Here is a 22,658-nt window from a genome sequence, read left to right as displayed (position 1 = left end):
CAGTATAAGTACACCTAAGGTGAAGCAGTATAAGTACACCTAAGGTGACGCAGTATAAGTACAGCTAAGGTGAACCAGTATAAGTGCAGCTAAGGTGGTGCAGTATAACTACAGCTAAGGTGACGCATTACAAGTACAGCTAAGGTGACGCAGTATAAGTACAGCTAAGGTGACGCAGTATAAGTACAGCTAAGGTGACGCAGTATAAGTACAGCTACGGTGGCACAGGATAAGTACAGCTACGGTGGCACAGTATAAGTACAGCTAAGGTGAAGCAGAAAAAGTACAGCTAAGGTGAAGCAGAAAAAGTACAGCTAAGGTGACATAGTATAAGTACACCTAAGGTGACGCAGTATAAGTACACCTAAGGTGACATAGTATAAGTACAACTAAGGTGACGCAGTATAAGTACAGCAAGGTGGCGCAGTATAAGTACAGCTAAGGTGAAGCAGTATAAGTACAGCTAAAGTTGCGCATTATAAGTACAGCTAATGTGAAGCAGTACAAGTACAGCTAAGGTGAAGCAGTACAAGTACAGCTGAGGTGACGCAGTACAAGTACAGCTAAGGTGACACAGTATAAGTACAGCTAAAGTTGCGCATTATAAGTACAGCTAAAGTTGCGCATTATAAGTACAGCTAATGTAAACCAGTATAAGTACAGCTAAGGTGGCGCAGTATAAGTTCAGCTAAGGTGAAGCAGTATAAGTACAGTTAAGGTGACGCAGTATAAGTACAGCTAAGGTGACACAGAATAAGTACAGCTAAGGTGACGCAGCATAAGTAAAGCTAAGATGACATAATATAAGTACAGCTAAGGTGACACAGTATAAGTACAGCTAAAGTTGCGCATTATAAGTACAGCTAATGTAAACCAGTATAAGTACAGTTAAGGTGACGCAGTATAAGTACAGCTAAGGTGACACAGAATAAGTACAGCTAAGGTGACGCAGTATAAGTAAAGCTAAGATGACATAATATAAGTACAGCTAAGGTGACGCAGTATAAGTACAGCTAAGGTGACGCAGAACAAGTACAGCTAAGGTGACGCAGTACAAGTACAGCTAAGGTGACGCAGTACAAGTACAGCTAAGGTGACGCAGTACAAGTACAGCTAAGGTGACGCAGTACAAGTACAGCTAAGGTGACGCAGTACAAGTAACAGCTAAGGTGACGCAGTACAAGTACAGCTAAGGTGACGCAGTACAAGTACAGCTAAGGTGACGCAGTACAAGTACAGCTAAGGTGACGCAGTACAAGTACAGCTAAGGTGACGCAGTACAAGTACAGCTAAGGTGACGCAGTACAAGTACAGCTAAGGTGAAGCAGTACAAGTACAGCTAAGGTGAAGCAGTACAAGTACAGCTAAGGTGAAGCAGTACAAGTACAGCTAAGGTGAAGCAGTACAAGTACAGCTAAGGTGAAGCAGTACAAGTACAGCTAAGGTGAAGCAGTACAAGTACAGCTAAGGTGAAGCAGTACAAGTACAGCTAAGGTGAAGCAGTACAAGTACAGCTAAGGTGAAGCAGTACAAGTACAGCTAAGGTGAAGCAGTACAAGTACAGCTAAGGTGAAGCAGTACAAGTACAGCTAAGGTGAAGCAGTACAAGTACAGCTAAGGTGAAGCAGTACAAGTACAGCTAAGGTGAAGCAGTACAAGTACAGCTAAGGTGAAGCAGTACAAGTACAGCTAAGGTGAAGCAGTACAAGTACAGCTAAGGTGAAGCAGTACAAGTACAGCTAAGGTGACGCATTACAAGTACAGCTAAGGTGACGCAGTACAAGTACAGCTAAGGTGACGCAGTATAAGTACAGCTAAGGTGAAGCAGTATAAGTACAGCTAAGGTGACGCTGTATAAGTACAACAAAGTTTTTTCTTGGTATTTGTATGCTGTCTGATGAACAGCCATCTTCAAGGCTTAAGATTTTCAAAGCCATTAGCTTCCTGATCCTTTGTGACTTTTTACATGTCATACAGCTGTATAGTTGAAATACAGATGCACTCATATCATAGGTAAACTGCAAACAGCAAACAAAAATCAGCATAGTTTCTTAGCAGTCCATTTCTTTCCACTCCAACTGCAATATAGAGGGGTAAACAGTCAGCCAAAAAGATAAACAACTCTGAAAAAAATGTTTGTTATCTACAGAAAACAGAGGAAAATCTGGCTAGCGAAAGTGTTAAGTCACACTGGTGCTTTATCATGGCCCTGCAAAAGTATGGATTATGCCATCTCACACTAATGTTAATTATACAATAAGGTCATTAGTATTCAAAAATGTGCATGCTGATTGGATAGCCCAAACAGCGTGCCTGTTGTAAATCAGGCATATACCAATACAAACACCATCCAGCCATTCAAGTACCACTGAGTTGCCAGACTTTCTGTTGGCATATGCTGGGGGACAGCTCAAAATACAAGAAAACAAAAAACAGAAACATGCCTGATTTTCCTTGTATTTCTGCACTGTCCATATTAAAACCTCAATGTTTTTTTTTTTTAATTTAAAAAAAAACAGCAACAGAGATTTCTAAGTAGTTTCTCTTGCACTGCACTGTGCAAGTGTGGGAACACAAGTCACATACACAGTACATCAGCCAACAGAAAACAACATGGAAGAAGACTGGAGTGCTATTATACAAAGACATTATTTAAAAAAAGCTAAGCAATTTCTTTCTTAAATTATGTCATTGTGTAATAACAAAAATCCATGACTGGGTGTGGGTATATCAGAATTTACCAGTAATTGGCTTTGTTTTATTACTCGGGCTTCTCCCTCATGATCAAACCACACCAGTCGTGGGTAAATCCTGATATTCCCACACCCAGTGGTGCATTACTGCTTAAAGATGAAATAGTGGCATAGGCTGTTACCACAGAGCACTCCCTATACAGCTCTACAACAAAATCATTCATGGCGTCCTGTCATAAAATGGTAAAGATTTTGCAAGTATAACCTACTTGAGATACAGCTGAAGTTATACAGCTAAGGCAAGTCCAGGAAACACGTTTTCTTTTGAAAAGCTACAGTTACACTTAAGTTCCACTAGTAAATATTTTCTCCTTTAAGCAATACTTAACAACAACAAACTCCGGACAGCAATAAGTCATATTTATTTAACAATCTACAAAAGGACTTGTCAGACTCTTGACTGGAATTTCTACCACACAGCCCTATTAAAATCATAGGAAGTTACTAGGCTATTGGCCCTGAGGCTCTTACAAGCCTAGCCAAGAATTTCGACCATGTTCCAACAAGTCAGCACCATATGCCTCTGTCCAGCAGGGACATAGGTGGAATCCCAGGGGTGTATTTTCTGGTCCTCATTCAGTTATCCAGGTTGTATTCAAAAAGGTTTAATGAGGTACTCTGCTTTATGTGGAGAGGGAGTCTATTCCACAAAAGGGGGAGTCTCTGGGACACAAATCTATCCCACTAACAAGTTCCATTGATATCACAGACCAGATTGAGGTCTTGTGTGTGGGTTACTTGAGTGGAACTTGACTTGTGGGTATGCAGCAGTCCCATCAGGGTGAGGTCTGAGATTGCTTTAAATGCCAGACAGAGGTCACCTCTGAGGGGTCTGTAGTAGACTAAGTAGAGGGACAGGGCTTTTAGCCTATCTATGTAGAGTAGATGTTTGATGCCCTGGATTCTCTGGGTGAGGAATCTCTGTGGTCTCTCCAGCTGCTGCATGTGCTTTGTGAGGTACATGCCAAAAGGGGCAATGTATTAAATAATTTGTCTCATAAGGGAAGAATACAGGGATGTTATGACCATCTTGTCTCTGGATGAGGTTCCCAAGTCCATCACAACTGATTGCGTGCTTAGTGCGTTATCATCAATGTGAAAATTTGTGGGGATGTCATTCTCCCTAAAAGGATGACAACGCATTTTGTGGCATTCAGTTTGAGGCCATGTTTCTGGCACCAGTCATTTGGTTGGGTGAGACCCTCTTGGAGGATGTCCACGTCACTAGGGGAACTGCTGACAGCACCCAGCTTGCAGTCATCTACAAACCTGGTCAGCCATAGCTCACCAGATTTGGCCTGCACCTCTGAGAAGTATATCCCAAACAGCAGAGGCCCTAAGACCGATCCCTGGGGCACACCGCTTGTTACGGGTTCACTACTTGAGGTGGCTTCCCCTATTTTGACTAGGTGGGTGCTATCAGTAAGCCAGTTTGCTACCCATCTGGTAACATATGGATTGATGCCTAGAGTTTATCTATTATACCTGAATGGGGAATAGTAACAAAGGCCTTTGCCAGGTCAAGGTAGGTGGTGTGCACTGTCTTCCCCTTGTCTATGGCCTTTGCGACTGTCTCAAAGAAGTCAACCACATTTAACAGGCATTACCTCCCCTTGACAAAACCAAACTGTGTCAGATCAAGTGTCTGGAGGTTGCCAATGTCCTTTTTAACAAGGTTCATGATAATCCACTCCATTGCATTGCAGATCAGGTTAGTCAGGCTGATAGGTCTATAATTTCCTGGATCAGTGGACACTCCACCTTTGTGCAAAGAGATGACAGTAGTTGTCCTCCACTCAGCTGAGATGAAGCCAGTACTCAGGTTTTGGTTGAATAGGGTGCATAATGGTGCTGCAAGTTCCTGCCTGAGTTCATGTAGGATGCCACCTGGGATTTTATCGGGTCCCATGGAGGCTGAGTTTTTTTGCTTTTGAGAAGGCAGTGATGACTTACTCCCTAGTGATAAGGGGAGGGGGGCAGGTACTGGGGATTTCCTGTTTCACTGATTGGGGGACAGAGGAGTGAAGTTTTCTCTGAACCTTTCTGCCAGCAGGTTGGCTATATCTACAGGGTTTGTGTACATTGTGTTCTTGACTACCAGTTCTGAGCAGATCTGGATGCTTCCCTTGAGATTGCGGACATATGTGAAGAAAGCCTTATGACTGTCTTTAGTAGATGTGACCAGTTTGGACTCGAAGTTTGCTTTGGAGGATTTCACTAGTGCTCTTAATTTGCTTGCTCAGTCTATGGAGAGACTGCTTCCAGTTACACACCTGCTCCTTCTTGGTCCTGGACAGCAATTCTTTTCCTTTTATTGTACAGTTTATTTATTGTAGATGTCCACCAGACAGGTTTACTCTTCCTTGAGGAGGATGATTTCGTCCTGTCCGATACTCCTGATTCCATGCAGCTATATAAATGCTCATATAGTACTTTGGTGCAAGTCTGGACATATTTGCCAGTTTCTGTGGAGGGGGAGGGGGCTGTGACATCGAAAGTGACTGCTTTCTGGTCAGATCTTACCAGGGATGATGACACTGTAGGGATGCTGCAGTGGTTACTCATGTTGGTTAATACCAAGTCCAAGATATTTTCACCTCTTGTGGGGGTGTCAGCTAACTGGTCCAAGGCATTTGCACTGACAAAATCAAGGAATCTCTGGGCATTTGTGTTTGGCATGAGTATTTCTTCCAGTCTATGGTTGGATAGTTAAAGTCGCTCAGGGTAAAGGGTTGAATCTTGATAGATTCGAAGAGGTCCAGATAGGTAAAGCGGGCATCTTAAGTCAGAGTTGGAGGCCTGAAGCTAGCTATGATTTGAATAGGGGTCTTGTCAGTTGTTAACTGCACCTGGAGTATTTCCTGTGCATCATACTGTTTGACCAGCTTAGAGGTGTGCATGTCTTTTATATATATTGCAACTCCACCTCCTTTTGTTTTGCTACCCACGGCTTGGGGGCTGAATGAATGATAGGATGAGTAACTTGGTATGGCTGGAGTGCTCTCCGCAGCTTTGAACAAGGTTTCTGTGACTGCCCAAATGTCAGCTTATTCCAGAGTTAAGAATGCTTGCAATGAGTGCAGTTTCATGTTTAGACTCCTAGCATTTAGCAGCATGACCTTTAACTTACATTTTGATAAAATTTTCATGTTGGTAGTTTTGGCCTTATAGCATTGCCTAAAAAGGCATGGTGGGGGAGGCAAGAGCCTTTGCCAGGAGCCTGAAGCCCAAGGGAGACAGATGCAGGCCATCTCTGGCAAAGCATCATGGCTTGTCAATCATGTCATCCCAGGCTGTCAGGTACTGGATCCCCTTTGAACAACACCAGAAACTAAAGCCAGCTGTTAAAGTCAATAATTTTCTGTTTGTATTGAGGCATCATTCTGGGTGATGGCAGAATGCTGCTTAAGGCTGGAGACATACCTGCCTGGGACACATATTCAGTGAGCTCGATCATGTCTCTCTTCATATAGTCCAGGGAGATACGTCTCAAGTCATTCGCTCCAACATGGACTATGACAGAGTCATAACAGTACCTGTTGAGAGACTTGAGGGCATTGGTGATATGACGGATTCTGGCACCCGACAAACAACTAACTGTGACTTTCTCCTTATCCAGCCTGGTGAGGGGCAGATCTGTGAGTCTCACAATGGAGTCTCCTATGACTAACATTCTGGGTTTATGTTTAGGCCTTAGTGGCTGTGAGACAGGTGTGTGGACTGTGTGTGGTGTGGTGGGGTGGGCAGTGGAGTTTGCATGCATTTATGCCTCGGAGGTCTCTTTTGTTTGGGTATGCTTTTGTTGACAGCCTCCGCATATGTAGGAGTGTGTTGTGTAGGTGTGGGTGGTGTTTGAGGTGTGGTGTTTGTGTTGCCAGCCTTTTCAGTGCCAGATATAGGTTCATAGGTAGGTACTAGGCTATTGGCCCTAGGACCTATATAAGCCTAGCCAAAAAGGTAACCTGGCTTTCGCCACCCAAAAAAATTATTTTCCTGTGCCCCTGTCGAGCAGAGCCACAGAAGTGATCCCCAGGGTGAATTTCCTATTTCCCATCCAATCATTAAGATTTTTCTTGAAGAGTGCTAATGAGAAGCTCTGTTTGATATAGATAGGTAGGTTGTTCCAGAGTATTTGAAGTCTCTGGGACATGAATCTATCCCTCCAGCATGTTCTGTTTATTGTGGTGACAAGGTTTAGATCCCTAGAGCATGTAGCTCGGAGGGATTGGGATTTCTTTAAGTGGACCATGTCCAACAGCTCTGGGTTTGATATAGCTATGTATGTTAGGCAGAGATCGCCTCTGAGTATGCGATGTGCGATGGAGTAAAGCTGGAGTTTTTTGAGACGGTCTGCATAGGGCATCTGTTTGAGGCTGGTAATCCTCTTTGTGAGGTATTTTTGTGGCCTTTCCAGTTGTTGTAGATGTCTTGTGAGGTACATACCAAAAGGGGCATTGTACTCTATAATGGGTCTAATGAGTGATGAGTAGAGGGGAACAATTACCTCTTTTTTCCTGGATGACAAATCTTTTGTGATGAGGTGTGCCACGTAGAAGGATTTCCTGACTACTGTGGCAATGTGATTATCAAAGGAGAGACTACTGTCCACTTGTGTCCAAAGGTCTCATCATACTTTCGGTGTTAAGTAGACTACCTCCTATGTGGTAGTTCATGGGTACAAAGTTTTTATCAAAAAGGATGACTTTTTGGCATTGAGCTTGAGGCCTTGGCTTTGACATCAGGCATCTGTCTCAGTGAGGCCCTTTTGCAGGATATCCACATCGTTAGAGGTTTCAATTATGGCTCCTAATTTGCAGTCATCTGCAAACTTCATTAGCCAAAGACCGTCTGTGTTAGCCTGTACTTCAGAGAAGTAGATATCAAACAGGAGAGGACCCAGGACTGAACCCTGTGGTACTCCACTTGTCACTGGTCTGAAGTTGGATTTGGAGTCTGCTACTTTCACAGTGTGGATTCTGTCAGTGAGTCAGTTGGCAACCCGTCTTGTGACACAGGGATTTATACCTAGTTTAGTGAGTTTATCTATAATTCCAGATGGTGTTGGTGAGATCTAGATAGGCTGTGTGAACCGCCTTACCCTCATCTACGGCTTTGGTGACTGCTTCAAAGAAGTCTATCAGGGTTAGGAGACATGATCTGCCTTTTACAAACCCACACTGGGTGGAGTCCAGAGTTTGGAGATTACCAATGTCTTTGTTTATAAGTTCCATGATGATATGTTCCATGGCCTTGCAGACCAGGCTCGTCAGGCTAATGGGGCGGTAGTTCCCGGGGTCCATGGTGGACCCCCCTTTGTGAAGTGGGATAACTGTCGTGTGCAATTCAGTGGGCACAAAGCCTGAGGTGAGGCTATGACTGAACATGGTACTTAAGTGGGGTGCCAATTTGTTCTGTAGTTCGTGTAGAATGCAGTCTGGGATGTTGTCAGGTTCCATGGATGCTGTGTTCTTGGCTTTGGAGAGTGTGGTTTTTACCTGAGCAGCCATGATTACAGGAACTTTGCATTCTTCCAGTATAGAGATGGGCCCTTTAGGGGGTGAGAGGGGGGGTAAAGTTAGCAGTGAACCTATCTGCCAGGATGTTGGCAATATCAGTTGGTTCTGTATATTTAGTGCCATTGTGCTGTAACTCAGAGCAGATCTGAGTGTTGCCATTGAGATTCTTGACATAGCTATAGAATGCTTTGTGGTTGTCTTTAGAAACAGTGCCGATTTTGTTTTCGTAACTAGCTTTGGAGGATTTTATGACGGATCTCAGCTTCTTACTGAGGCTGACCAGGGAGTTCCCCCAGTCATGGGATTTTACTCTTTTTTTTTGCAGCAGTTTCTTTCTCCTGTTGTAGAGTTTGTTTAAGGCAGGGGACCACCAGATTGGCTTCCTTTTTTTGTAGGATAGCATCTTGGTTCTGTTAGGGATAGCACGATCCCTGCACTCGTGTAAGTGCTTATAAAGGGCATTTGTGTAGGATTCTGCAGTTGTACCTCTATTGTCCATCTGGATTGGTGTTGTGAAGTTTGCCACTTCTGTCTTAAGAAGCGTGAAGTTGGCTTTGGAGAACTCTTTTACGGTGGTTTCCCTAATGGGGGGGTGGGATGTGGATGTCTAGGGTGATTAGCTTGTGTTTGGATCTGACCAACGAGGAATTGACCTCTGGTGTGGACCACCAGTCGCCCATGTTGGTAATGACCAGGTCTAGGATATTGCTGCCCCTGGTGGGGGTGTGGATAAGTTGATCCAAGGCATTGGAATTTAAGAATTCCAGAAAACGTTGAGCAAAAGAGTTGGTACATGAGTAGTTTTCCCAGTTAATGGTGGGGTAGTTGAAATCGCCCATTATTAGGGTGGTGGGTTGTACCCTAATATTTTCCAGTGTATCAAGAAATGAGGAGTGGGAATCCTGGGGCATGGTGGGGGATCTGTAGCAAGCTACAATTTGGACTGCGGTCTTGCCCAGAGTTAGTTGCACTTGGATAATCTCAGATGCATTATGCTGAGCAACTAGCCTGGAGGTGTGGATATCCTTAATGAATATGGACATGCCTCCACCTTTAGTGTTTCGCTCCAGGTTAGTTGGCCAAAAGGTGTGGTATGAATTATAGCCTGGTAATGCAGGGGTACTCTGTAGAGCCTTGAACCAGGTCTCTGTCACTGCACAGATGTCCATGTTAAGTAGTGCATGTGAGTGCATTTTGAGGTTTAGACTTGTAGCATTGAGTAGCATTACCCTCAGATTTTGCTTGCTTGTACTTGTTATGGTGGCAAATTTGTCATATACTGGTTTGTGGGGGAGAGAGCAACTACACTAGGTGCTTGATGTACTTGCATCTCTCACAGATTGTGTTCCTAGGTGGTAGTAGTAGAGGGTTGTCCATGCACATGAGGCAGTTGCTACACTGTCACAGGATGCCCATATCGACCAGACTGGCAGCAGAAAATGTAGGAAATTGTCCGTCCATATTTGTCAGAAAATGAAAGAGCCAAGAGGGTAAAGGGAGGAAAGTCTACGAGTAGCACTACTAGATGATAACACAAGTGCTACTAAGGGAAAACTTGTAGCTGGAATACCTCAAAAAGGGTTAAAAACCACACAGCTGAAGCTCTGGATGCCGCAGACCTGTCTGTAGACTATGCTACTCAATTTTAAGGTTAAGATGTCAATAAGAAAAAACTCACAATGAAGCACAGATTAATCAGTTGTAGTCAAAAGAATAGAACTCGCAGTATGAAAAAATACAGTTAAACAGCAATGAAATGCAGTAAAATGCAGTTAAACAGTAATGAATTCCAGTAGATAGCAATGAATTATACTTAATCAGTAGATTGCTTTAAAACAGTAGCTCACAAATCACAGCAGTAACAGACAGCACAAATAAAGCAGTGATTCAGTAGAATACTGTCATCAACTTAGAATACGAGTTCAGGAAAGCACAGTCCAAACAGACAGTCTGTGAACCTGCAGACAGGTTCTTGGATACAGCAAAGATTCTGGCCCTTAAGTCTTCAATAACATAAAGCATAGAGGAAACCATCTTCTTTATGAAGCAAACTTTTATTTGTCATAGCAAATACATGTCATGCTTGCTGTAACAAACATCAGTTCAGTGAACTAGTGAACTAAAAACACAGAAATACTCTTCAGAGAGCATAATCTCCTTTCTGTTTTCTGGGGTAAAACAAACGTAATCTTAGTTGTCCTGTAGTCCTTAGTCTGAAACATGCTATTTCAAGATTTTTAAAACTACAGCACGTGCAGCAATGATTAGATTAGACAGGGACACTGCTTACAAGCAGATTTAGCTGTATGATTTAGATCATCATGTAAAGAATATTTTTCTGGATTCAGAGCGTAATTCTATCAACAGATTTTGTCACAATGACTCATGCCCTGACATATTCCCAGCTAAAGTACTGCAACATATTTTAACTTGGACTTAATGATGGGGACCTGACGTGCTTTCAGCAGGTGTACAGTCCCATTGCCAGGGTGTTGATGGGTCTTTCTATCTTCCATTTCACCCCCAAAATCTCGGATCTACATTGTCTGCATGTTGTGGTGGTGTCTGTTTTTAAAACTCTTAGCACTAATACCAGTTATTCTTCTAACATATGACATACCTTGCACAGTGCAAGTACCATTTATTAGCAAGCACTTTGTTTTTCATGTACTCTTATTGGACAGCTCAGATATCACCATGTCAGGGGTTGCAGGTTGCTCTTAGGACACAGTTATAGACCTCAGGCTGGCATTTGTTTACCTTCTTTGAATAGATTACCTTCTCTAACTGGTATGAAAAAAATAAGGCCTCACTCAGGGGGAGAGGGGTAAATACAATTTATGTAGGGAAGTTCATATAAATCCAAATATGGTATCTTTAATTTAATTCAGATGTCCACATTTAAATTTAACCAGTTTTATTTTTATCCTGACAGCCTGGCTTACTTTTTTGTTTTCTTTCCACAGCGTACAGTGATTAGGCTTGAAAACTTTAATAAATTAAAGAGTTGTTGTTGTTGCGTCTTTCAGCTTTTCCCGGTTAGGGGTCGCCACAGCGGAACTCAGGTCCGCTAATGATTGACAGTAGATTTTTATGTGCCGAGTTACCAGCTCTAATGCACAACCTTCAACGAAGGTATGCCCATTCACGCATGTCTCCACACAGAAGATGCTCTAGCTGAGAATCGAACAGGACAACGTCTTACTGTGAGGCGACAACGCTACCGCAGCACCACCACCGCAGTATTAATAAACAGATTAAAATTTATTTTAATAAACATATCTGTGTAACTTTAAGAAAAATAACAACCAACAAAACTGAAATAGTTCTGAAAACCATCCCTATCTTACAGAACTTGACTGACTTACACATAACCATGGTTTTGCAACCCATATCTTCAATTTACAAACATGTTATGCATTTTGTATTCAAGCAGCCTACCAGCTAAGATTCTACTGGTCTTCATTTCTTAGACAATAAAACTATCTCCAGTCAAGTTTTTCATTAATTCAAATTTAGCTTTCCATTTCTAGCTTTCTCTTCATCTCTTGCTTGTGTATTTGACAGCTCTGAGACCAAGAAACAATGTTCAGTTTTACAGTGCCTTACCTTCACTCGAGGGACTCGAAAGATGACTGGCTCCAAAGTGTTGCTTCCCAGCCTCAGTGCCTTAGCAAATTCAACATCACGTACATTGCATTCTGTTTTGGGCAAGAAAGCAAGCCCCTAAAAGTGAAAGTACAAGCATTTTATTACTATCATGCTTTATTTAAAGCTTCTGCTTTCATACTCTTAAGATTTACTTTTTAACAGTTCTGTATACAGTCTTACATCAGCATACACATTAAAGACCAAAACAGTACATTCCATGGACTTCAAAGATGGCAGCTGACTGAACAACATGTTGATTCGAGCTCTCCTAATGTGAAATTTGAGAACCTGTTAAAGAAGCCAATACAATGTATCAGTTTTGCTAAAATTCAGTTACTGGCAAGTAATTACAATGCCTGGATAACAGCAAAGAAGACATCTGGAAAAATAAGGTGAAATCATCCAGAAAATTAGAGGGAAAATCTCTGGATGGGAAGAATATTGCAGTTACTCAGGAAAAAGGAATTCAAGAGTCACCTTTAGTACGACAGATGGCTTCCAGTAATTTAGTGAAGAAATACATCAGATGTACTCAGAGGAGTTTAAAATAAGTGGGTGAGTGAGACACTCAAGGTTATATGTGAAATGACAAAAAGACTGAACAAAAAGAGAAGATTTAAGAAAACACTTAGATGAGCTGATAAAACTAGAAATCAAAGAAGCAAATGAAAGAAAGATTGGATAAACATGAGGCTTTCCAATAAAATTTGTGTATAAAAATAGTAGAGTTAGAAGACAAACTATGGATAGAGAACCCAATATTTTTTATGTTACACAGAATAAAAGGAGTGTACTGTTGTTAGTTTAATGAAAGTTCAGATAAGCAGTTTGACTAGTCTTGATAGTGAGGAGACATCATGTGTAAGGTCCAAATCTGGCCATTAGAAAGCAACTGAACCCTATATTAATAAAGATGCAATTCTAGCAGAAGAAATAGCTGCGCCAACAAAATTGTGACAGAGAGAAAAATATTAAAAACTGGGAACACTCATGCCATGAAGACATGTGAACTGCGGGCTGGGGACTGCCTTCCTTAGCAGGGACTGATATCAGAGTATAGGCAAAGATGAAGGGATAGGGAGACCCTAAATGAAAGAACAGCACTGGCAGAGTTTTTAACTGAATCTATAACAGAACTTGCTTTTAAAAAGGGATAATTAGTAGGGCATATCTGCATGATAACTATAGGAAACAATCAGAATAGGTTATAAAAGAATAGGAACAAAGACTGGATAAGCAATTTACAAGGAAACAATGGGAGGGCATATGTATGGCTCCCAAACATGCATCAAAATCTAGAAGATTTAGAATTTTGCTTAGAAGTGTTTGCATAGGTATTTTTATATCCCAAGCAGACACCAGCTATTTTTCTCCTGGCAGATAAATGTTGGAGGTGTGATGGGGAAGAAACAGGTACATACGAACATATGTTTGGTGAGTGTAATGAGCAGACTTTAAAAATTCCCTACAGAGTACTCTATCAGAAATATTGACTGAGCAAATGAGTGTAACTAAGGCAATTATTTTATAAGCAAGAACACCGGATCTGAATTGCCTAAACATAGTAAGGCCTTGTTAAGTTTAATTGTGGTGGCTTCCAAAAAAACAAATTACTAGAAAATGGAAATCAAAGTCTAAACTAACTGTATTCAAAGTACTGAATATTGCAATAAAGATAAAAGAACTGAAAAAATTGGATCTTTAGAAAAGGGTAGAAGCAAATTACATAGAAAAAATGTAAATTGTGGGAACAATACACACAGACTAATATTTGGAAAAGAAGTGTGGTTTAAGGGTAGGCAGAAATTGAGCAATTTATGCAATGTTGGATTGATGATAATTATACAAAGAATATATGTGATGTATAACATTTGTAAGCTAAATTAATATATAATAATTGAGTTGGGAGGGTGGCCTAATGGTTAAGGTGTTTGCTTTACAAACACAAGGTGCAGGGTTTGAGTCTCACAAGGGATAATTGGCTAGGCTTACAAATGGCTCGCAAGGGCAGTTAGCTTAGTACTAACCTATGAACCTATGTTGTGACCTTTTGATGCTGGAGAAATGTACATGTGCATTGATCACATTAAAGATAACTTATCCTGTTTTAAGGAGGTGGAAGTCTAAATTAATGTTCTTAATTGAATCTGCAGATAATTCTTAAGCAAAAAATGAAATGAATAACAGAAAGTGGTGAAAATTATGAAAAAAATGGTAGCTCTTTCTTGCATTTGCAAATTAACTAGCTGGAGTTTTTCCCGTGTCACCTGTTTTTGACTGAAGGCAATTAATCATGATAAAATTGAACAGTGTGCTCTGAGTGAAAACTGTGAACTGCAGTGTAATTAACTTTTAAAAGAATACTGGCAAGCAGGTAAGCAAAATAATATGTAAAGTAAGAAAAAAGTTTGAAACTATGGGAAGTTAATAATTAAACAAACAATTTCCTCCTCAGCAGCATTTGTATTTTAATGTATTAAATAAAACAGTGCATAGTTTAGGTTTATCTTATTTATGGTTTTCCCAGTGTACTTCTTTGTTAGACTAAAGTAATGTTCAATGAATGTATGACATTTCTTTTCACATCAGACAGGGGAACAAAAATAAGATAAGAAAATATAGCAGTCTGAGTAAGTAGCGACACAGGCTCTAACATGCACATTAAGGCTTCATTTTTGGAAAGTGTACACAGTTTTGCATGTTTGCTGCGAGATAAAAGGGGTCAGGGGTTTTGCAAATGTATTTACTATTTGTTTCTTAACGTTTTTACTGAAGAAAAATGTCTGGGAAATGTGACATGGGTTCAAATAGAGATGAGAAGAAGCAGATATATTCAAGATCAGCCTGCACATCATTAATGTGTGCATGTCAGCTGCAAGATGGAAACATATATTCAAAAGAACTTTTAGGTGGAATACATGGGACTAATAGCTTCATATCAGAACAGATGCTTTTTCAGTATTAACATGGAATGTAAATGTCCCTACAGGTCCAGACAAAAAGCAGAATACGGAATTATATTTACAGGTGTAGAGTGCAATCAGCAGTGTTACAGGAGACGTATTTGGATACAAATCAGCATGCAAGTTTGACAAAGAAAAAGATTTCAGGGTGGGCACTCAGCAGAATAGAAATGCAAAGGAAAATGGGAGTAATAATAATACCACTGCAATACTGGACCCAATAGTGAAAAAGGGGGAAAAATGAGCAATAATAATAGATTTGTGGTAGGACAGGGTCATTGGCAGGGAAGGAGGACTACGTTGCCATATGTTTATATTCCATCTAAGACTACAGTTATGGAGTTCAAGAGAATATTGACTGAAATAATATGAACTGTTTAAAAAGATAATTAGTAGGGTGCATAAAATATTGCATGACTATTCTAAGTATCAACTGAAGATAAGAAAAGACTGGGAACAGAGAATAAAAAGGCAAATCATAGAGGGACAATGGGAAGAATTCTGTGGGGCTCCAAAGTATGCAATGCAACAAAATCCAGAAAGTTTAGGATTTTAGCAGGAAGTGTTAGCAAAGGTGTGTTTATACCCCAAGTAATTTCAGAAGATTTTTCATTAGGCAGATCCAAATTTTGTAAATGTGACGGGGAGGAAAGAGGAAATCAGGGGCATTTTGGGGAATGCAGTGATTGGGCACATTTTAACAATTCTCGACAGAACAGTTTGAAAGAAATGCTAGTGGAACAAATGATAGTAATCAAGGAAAGGATTCTTCTGAGCTGGGACATGTGCTCTGAAATGTCTAGATACAGTAAAGCTTCATTACGTTTAATGCTACTGATGGTCAAGAAAAGCAATTACTAGAAAACAGAAATCAAAATCAAAACTAATTTAATGGAAGTTTTGAAAACTGCAAAAAATGATTAAAGAACTGATGATGAGGTCTTTAGAAAAGAGAAGGAGCAATTTTCATTGAAATAAACAACATTTGAGGGAATAACTTATGCAGAATAATGCTCAGGAGGAGGAATGAGCTTTTAGGGAGGACAGGAAATTCAGCAATTTATTTAACTTCGTAGTGAATGACATTTGTTAAAACAAAACACATGCATACTGCACAATAAATATAGAAACTGTTACTGTGGTTAGTTTTTTTCTAGTAATATATATGAAATCATGTTACAACTTAAAAGTGATGATTTAATAAAAATGTTTAAAAAAATAAGAGCATTCAGTGAGAAAGAAGTGCAAAAATATTTATGACAGAAATTTTTAATTTGAAAACAATTTTGCATTTCTATGTTCTCAGCTATAGATGTCAATATCTAACTCACCTTGTGTGGATCAGCTGAACTGAAACTGTTGCATTCCAAGAAGTAGGGGGGTTCTGACAAAATTTCATAGACGTAAACTCTTGTGTCACCCTGGGGAGTAAGCAAAACGATCATTAGATCCTGTATTATAAATGAAGTTTGTGATTTAAGACTTAAACCCTTTCAAAAGGTACCCAAAGGGAGTTATGTTTGTCAGTCACTGAACAAGAAGCATCAGATGTAATGACTGATGCTTTCACCATGAACAAACCCTGCCTATAGATAACTTTATACCAACAGTGGTGGCAAGAAACCTGGCCTACTTTATATATATTCAGTTTTTGTTTAGTATCACTTTATGCAAACTGGATCACTTAGGAACACACATTATTTATGTCACTTAATACATGAAAGCAGGATTAATTCATAAAGTATAACAGTAAATATACACGTAATACTTTTAGATTCCTTGTGTACACCATCCTGACCTCAGACCTACACGGAAGGTGCACCTCTTCTAAATGTACATTTTGGTTTACCTTGAAGCCATAACTTAAGCTTATTCTGGAATGAGCCTACATTAAGCAGTTCCCTAATAATGACTGAGAAATAATTTGTTTCTCCAGGGCCTGGAAAAGAGAAAGCTTTGAAAATACATGCTAAGGCATGGTGATGTCAAAGTTATTCTAAAACCAATACATTGGACTTCAAGCTTCTCATAAATGATGTAAGTATCACATTTCTATGAGAGCTCTGCAAAGGTCATAGTTAATAGGCTATAAATCAAGGTAGCTAGCAGGAACTTCATTCTAGGGGTTATTGGAAGCCACAGTTCTTTGAGAAGAGTTAGCCAATGCCAGAAAAGTATTTGAAGATCATGTTTTGAGCTGTGTTCATTGCAAGTAATTACCCTGAGAAAGGTGCATTCCAATGGAGAAATTACACCTAAATGCATCACAAACTTAGAAAAATGTGTGGCAGAATCTATCAGATTCAGCAATTCCATAGTTTAGAATCTCCTTGAGTTGTTTATTCCTGCTGTAACTGGGCTTCACCAAACTTAAATTTAGTGGTAAAGTCAAACATACTTTCAGCTGTTTTACTCTTAGTATACTGTAGAAATGTTTTATAAAGCTTAACTACTGAGCAAAGAGCAAGTATTTCCACCACAGTTTCCACCGAGCATGTGAGATTCCTAAAGATTCTTTTTATTCGTTCTCTAATTACTCATGTAATCCAATGTAGGGTCACGGGGGAGCCAGAGCTTTCAAAGGGCCAATGGCACAGAAATTCATCCTGGAAAGAGTTCCATCTCATCAAAGAATGCATGCACACAGACACACACAAACAAACGCACACACACACACACACACACACACACACACACACACACACACACACACACACACACACACACACACACACACACCATCTATGGATGGTCATTGCTCTTTGGGCATTAGTCTAAGAAAATCACTCACTGAAAGTACATTATGATGCTGTACATGTGACAGCTTAGAGAATGCAACCAGATTTATAACATCTGGACTGGTAGGTGGAGTCCAGTACAATAAGCCCATTCTGGCTGTCAGTCTGCTGACTACAGTGCCTTCGCACAATGACCAGCTTGATTCATGGTTGGTACTGTCTGATGATGTACATAAGCAGTTGATATTTTTTACAAATAACATAAGTATCCCTACTTCTGTTCTTGTTCCTAGTCTACAAATTTGGAATGGTTGGGAGGAATGACTCACTATTTGTTGGAACACTTATTTGCCATTAGCCAATACCAAGTAACTTCCAAAACAGTAGGTTTACAAAATGTCAGTTCCTGCTTCCAACATAGCATATTCATTTCTAATAGTGCTAATCTTCGCTGTACAAACAGTGAAGCCCTCCTTCCCTGTTATTGCTGTCCCTTCCTGTGCCTCAAGACAGTATAAGCATGAATGTAATTATCAGTACAGTGTAACAACAGGCAAAGATATAACACAGTAAATGTTCAAATGCTCCTTTTTACTGAGATGCACACTGTATGTTCTTATGTCTGTTATCAACAGATGTATAACTGCAAGTTCCTGAGTGTGAAATAGTATTGTTCAAGAAGTTTCCTGTCCTGCTTTAGGCCCACCAGCAGTTTGTACCAGTTACATATTCAGGAAATAGTCCAATGTAAGGTGTATGAATCTAGTGAAACACTGACTTCACTGCCTGAAATAAAAGCACAAGAAGCGGCCACCTAACATCACCTACATAAGTGATGATGCCATACAGGAAGGCAGGTATGGGGAGGACAGGTTGTGCCCAACCCATTCCTTCAGAGGCAATCAAGGCAAGAACAGAAAGTAGCAGTGCAGTTTCACCAGCTAAAACAATCCAAAAGTATGGTGTGAAAGAGTGGAATCACTCCTGAAGAACAGAAAAAAATAAACCATCTCAGCAGTTCAGCACTATGATTTTAACATCAACAACTGTGTAATGTTTTACCCCAATTTGTTTTCCTCCACAGACCACTAGAGTCCTCACCCTTTTAAACTTCAAGCCAGTATACTAAGTGTGTGATATATACTGCAAACATTTCAAGACTGTGAGTAGAAGGACCACTTTTCAAATGCATATTAACAAATAACTAGCATGCAGTATTGAAAATGAAGGTACTGTTTTTTTTAATAAATACATATTTGCAGAAATTTACATCAATGTCAAAAGCCTATACCAGTAAATATACAATTCCAAAGAGCAATCCTTTTTCATGTTATGTATACTGTCTTTCTATTGCATTTGCAACAAACAAAAAGATACACACAGGACAATGTGTGAGTATCTGATCATAACAAACTTAATATGTTTGACATATGGATGTCAAGAAATTACCCTGAGAAAGATCTACAGGTGAATCGTGACATTCATGTCGACAACACATAACTAGTTTCTAGTGCATACAGCGTGCTTATTATGCTCCAATATTTGGAAAAAGATAAACCAGTTAAGTGCCAGAACAGCGTGTGACTGGACCTTAACAAATGTTAACCACCCCCTGCAAAAGTTGTTAAGGTCAGGTCCCATGCTAGGCAGTAAAATCTGCTTGTACTGACTAGCAAATGAAAGAAGCAGAACAAAACATTTTCCTGTACAAAAAACAAAAAACTTAAAACAGTTGCTATTGTAAGTGTGTTCACCTGCATAGTCTGAAGGATGTGAAAGCTGAAACTCAAATGTATGTCATTATTAAGTGACTTCAAACCTCAGTGGTTCATCCTAAAACCACATATTTTAGAAAGAAAAGACCAAAAATATGAACCAATAACCTGAATATCCTGAGAAAATTGTGACAGTTGAGAGATATGGGGGTAACTGCAAATGTAATGGACTACGTTACACTTCCTCTCTGACAGGACTCACTAAGTGTTTCACAGTTTTGAAAGTCAGGGAAAAATTCAGCAATTTTTTTTCCTCTTTAACTAGTAGTACATGGAGCAGATAAAGTTCCATGCATTACAAAGAATTATGGTCTTACTGATCATAACCCTAAATAATGTGCTCCAGACATGGATGCCATGATTTACCCCGAGGTGAATTTCTTGGCACCCATGTCTGAAACACATAATACGCAGGTTATGAAAATGGTGATTGAGCTGCCCCATGTTACCCAAAAATGATAAGAGTGCATACAGTGTACAGCTTTGAAAGCCATGAAACACCCATGTTGTCACACACAGCAAACAAGATGTGTTCCTTTGAAGAACTGAGAACTTTAAATGGTGTTAAACACTTCACTCTGCTATTTTTGTGTGTATGTGGCAGTGAGAAGTGTTTTATAGCTTTCAAATCTGTTTCAGCGCCTTAGTGCTCTTTACGGTGGCTACTGTGTATGCTCTAGCACAAGACTAGAGCTTAACAGCTGAAAGCCATGCATAACAAATCTTGCTATTCATCTCTTTGATGTCACAGAGATCCATAACAAGCTTGTCTTTTAGCATAATCAGTGTGCTCCACTTATTCCATTGGTATTGTTAGCAGCTATAACATCAAGCCCGCTGTTATCAAAAATCCTTTAACTGAGAAAAAGGGTCTCTAATCCCACTACTGCCAGAATAAAAGAAAATGCAGTAGTATTTGTGAAACTCCTGATAAATTTCAAAGATACCAAACTAGGGTAGCAAAGTACTGAGTCATACAGGTATAACATTCAAAAAGCCAGACTGAGAATAGTAAAATTCAGAGAACTAATTTGGTAATGTATGAATTTCCACTGCTTTTGATGATGTTATTATGCAGTTTCACTGAGTTAAAGGCACAGAGAAATAAGCCATTGCCATACTGTCCAAAGCTTCAAACAGTGCAGGTTGATTTGAAAGTACCCTTGAAGTCTCTTACTACCCAGTTACTTATCCAGATAGTACTGAGTTCCTTTACTGCAAAAAGGTGTCAGAAAGTAAAACTTAGTGCAAGATCAAGGATATTAGATAGGTCACTAGTAAAGGGATTAGCTAAGTCACTAGTAAAGGGTCCCCTTCCAGTCCAGTGACTCTAGAAGACATATTCATATAGATTCCTGACAATTACAGCTGCACCTCATGAACTAGAGGAACATTTGTCCATTACGAATGACCTCTCTTGCCTGCTGCATCCACACATATACCAGACTTGTCACTTGTGAGCCTACATCCAAAATCATAAATGAGCTGCCATTCATGATGCCCAACCATTTTACTGTGTGCCCGTTACAAGTGCACTAATGTCACCCTTCCTGCCATAGTCCTGCTAGAGCTAGAAGCAATCTATCTTGCCCAGATCAGTTACTGGAGAAGCCTTACAACAAAGCAGTACAAATAACAGGAAGACCCAAAGATGTACCTAACCTGTTCTTAGTTTTATCGGCACTGCCCACAGCTCTTAAACACACATATTATTATGTGATTTGAATAAAGGCCTTTCAAAGTATGATTGTGGTTATGCTATCAGCTGCACAACTAAACTGATTCAACTGTGGACCCCCTTCAGTGCCCCATAACCTTTCTGAGTGTTAAAGTAAATGTCTATACAAATAAATATTTATTACAAATGCACAAATATGTAGTATGCAGATGAAACGCATGGAAACAGAAATATGAAGCAATATAAAAATAATTGTTTCTGTTGGGATTTGAATAAATGCCCTTCAGAATCCCATTCTGATTGTTGGTAAGGCTACCAACTCTGCCAAACAAGCAAATAAAAATCTGTGCATTTCTTCAGCATCTTAACAATATTCAAATCTCAAACAAGAAGTGCATAAATAAGTCATTACAAACACAGTTGTGAAATGTGTGGCTATTAGGAAACACAAAATACCGCTGAGGAAGAATAAAGTGCTTCACCTGGGAGCTGAACAAAGGTCTTGTGGAACACACTGATAATTTCAGCTACAGTAATAAGCACTAACTGAAGCTCTGCATACAACCTCAGTACCTTAATCTTTCTCAGCTAACATGAAGATGCCAAATAGGAACAAAAGGATGAGCCACTCCACAGTAAAATATGCACCTATTCAGGCTAAATTCAATAAAACCAACTCTGGACTTCATTGAAGAAAATAAAACAAATGATAAGCACTTTCGTCCTGACCACTTCAGAACTTCATCAGATAATGAATTAATTTACACAAACCATTTATATAGTACAGAGGAAACTGGGTAAAACAATCATTAAAAGTTAATAAGTTATTTAAAATGGCACACCCCCTTAAAGAAAAATCATGCAAAAAACATGCTTTATTTATTTATTTTATTTTATTTTACATTTGTTGACCGGGCTAGTCCAACTGGATACATTCCATTTTCAGTGGAGGCCCGAGGAGAAAAGCTCCAAGTTCACAAAACATTTAATATTACAAGTAAATTTGAATCTACAGTAGAAAAAAATGTAAAACAAAACATTAATAAAAACAAAGATTGGTACATAGTATAAAAAGGACTTGATTATTTTCCAAAAAATAAGTAAGTAAATAGAGAAAAGATAGGGATATAAAGGATACTAAAGACATCTACAGGATAAGACAGCATTTGGAAAATAGGATCGGTAGGTAGTTAGGTTAGGTAGAGCAGCTAAGAGTAAAAAGGTCAGTGAGTAAATAAGTTCAAAGAATCAAGTTTAAAAGAGAAATTTAGAAGGAAACAGGGTAGTACAGAGGAAAAGCAAGAGAAAAGCAATTAGTCAGGGTTATTACAAGAGCATAACCAGTGGTTGGAGAGGAAATGTTTAAGGTTAGTTTTGAATAGTGGGAGAGATGTAAGAGCTGTAAGGTCAATTGGTAAGAGATTCCATATTTTCCCAACAAAGTTAGAAAAAAGAGAGTCTCCTGCAGAGTTATTAGATAAAGAAGTTTGCATCAAAATTTTTTTTGTTGAGCGTAGCTTTTTCAGGTTACAATATGGTGTTATGAGGGTAGAGAGAATTGGGGTGTTGTTTGGTTGATAAAGG

The 22,658-nt window shown here is 39.6% G+C and overlaps 1 protein-coding gene across 1 annotated transcript in view; it reads right to left on the bottom strand.

The window, feature by feature from the left end:
- Positions 1-22,658, bottom strand: part of LOC122816501 (coronin-7-like) — a 3,324,782-nt gene that overhangs the window by 67,981 nt on the left and 3,234,143 nt on the right. Inside the window, exons 23-24 of the mRNA XM_044089332.1 lie at positions 16,215-16,304; positions 11,879-11,995 (exon numbers count right to left, since the gene is read on the bottom strand). Coding sequence (XP_043945267.1) covers positions 11,879-11,995; positions 16,215-16,304 — 207 coding nt within the window. The remainder of the gene's footprint in view (positions 1-11,878; positions 11,996-16,214; positions 16,305-22,658) is intronic.

The sequence above is a fragment of the Protopterus annectens genome, chromosome 12.part0 (assembly GCF_019279795.1).
Source record: "Protopterus annectens isolate FY-2018-M chromosome 12.part0, PAN1.0, whole genome shotgun sequence".
Taxonomy (NCBI): domain Eukaryota; kingdom Metazoa; phylum Chordata; order Ceratodontiformes; family Protopteridae; genus Protopterus; species Protopterus annectens.
This window is presented reverse-complemented; position numbering and strand designations above follow the sequence as displayed.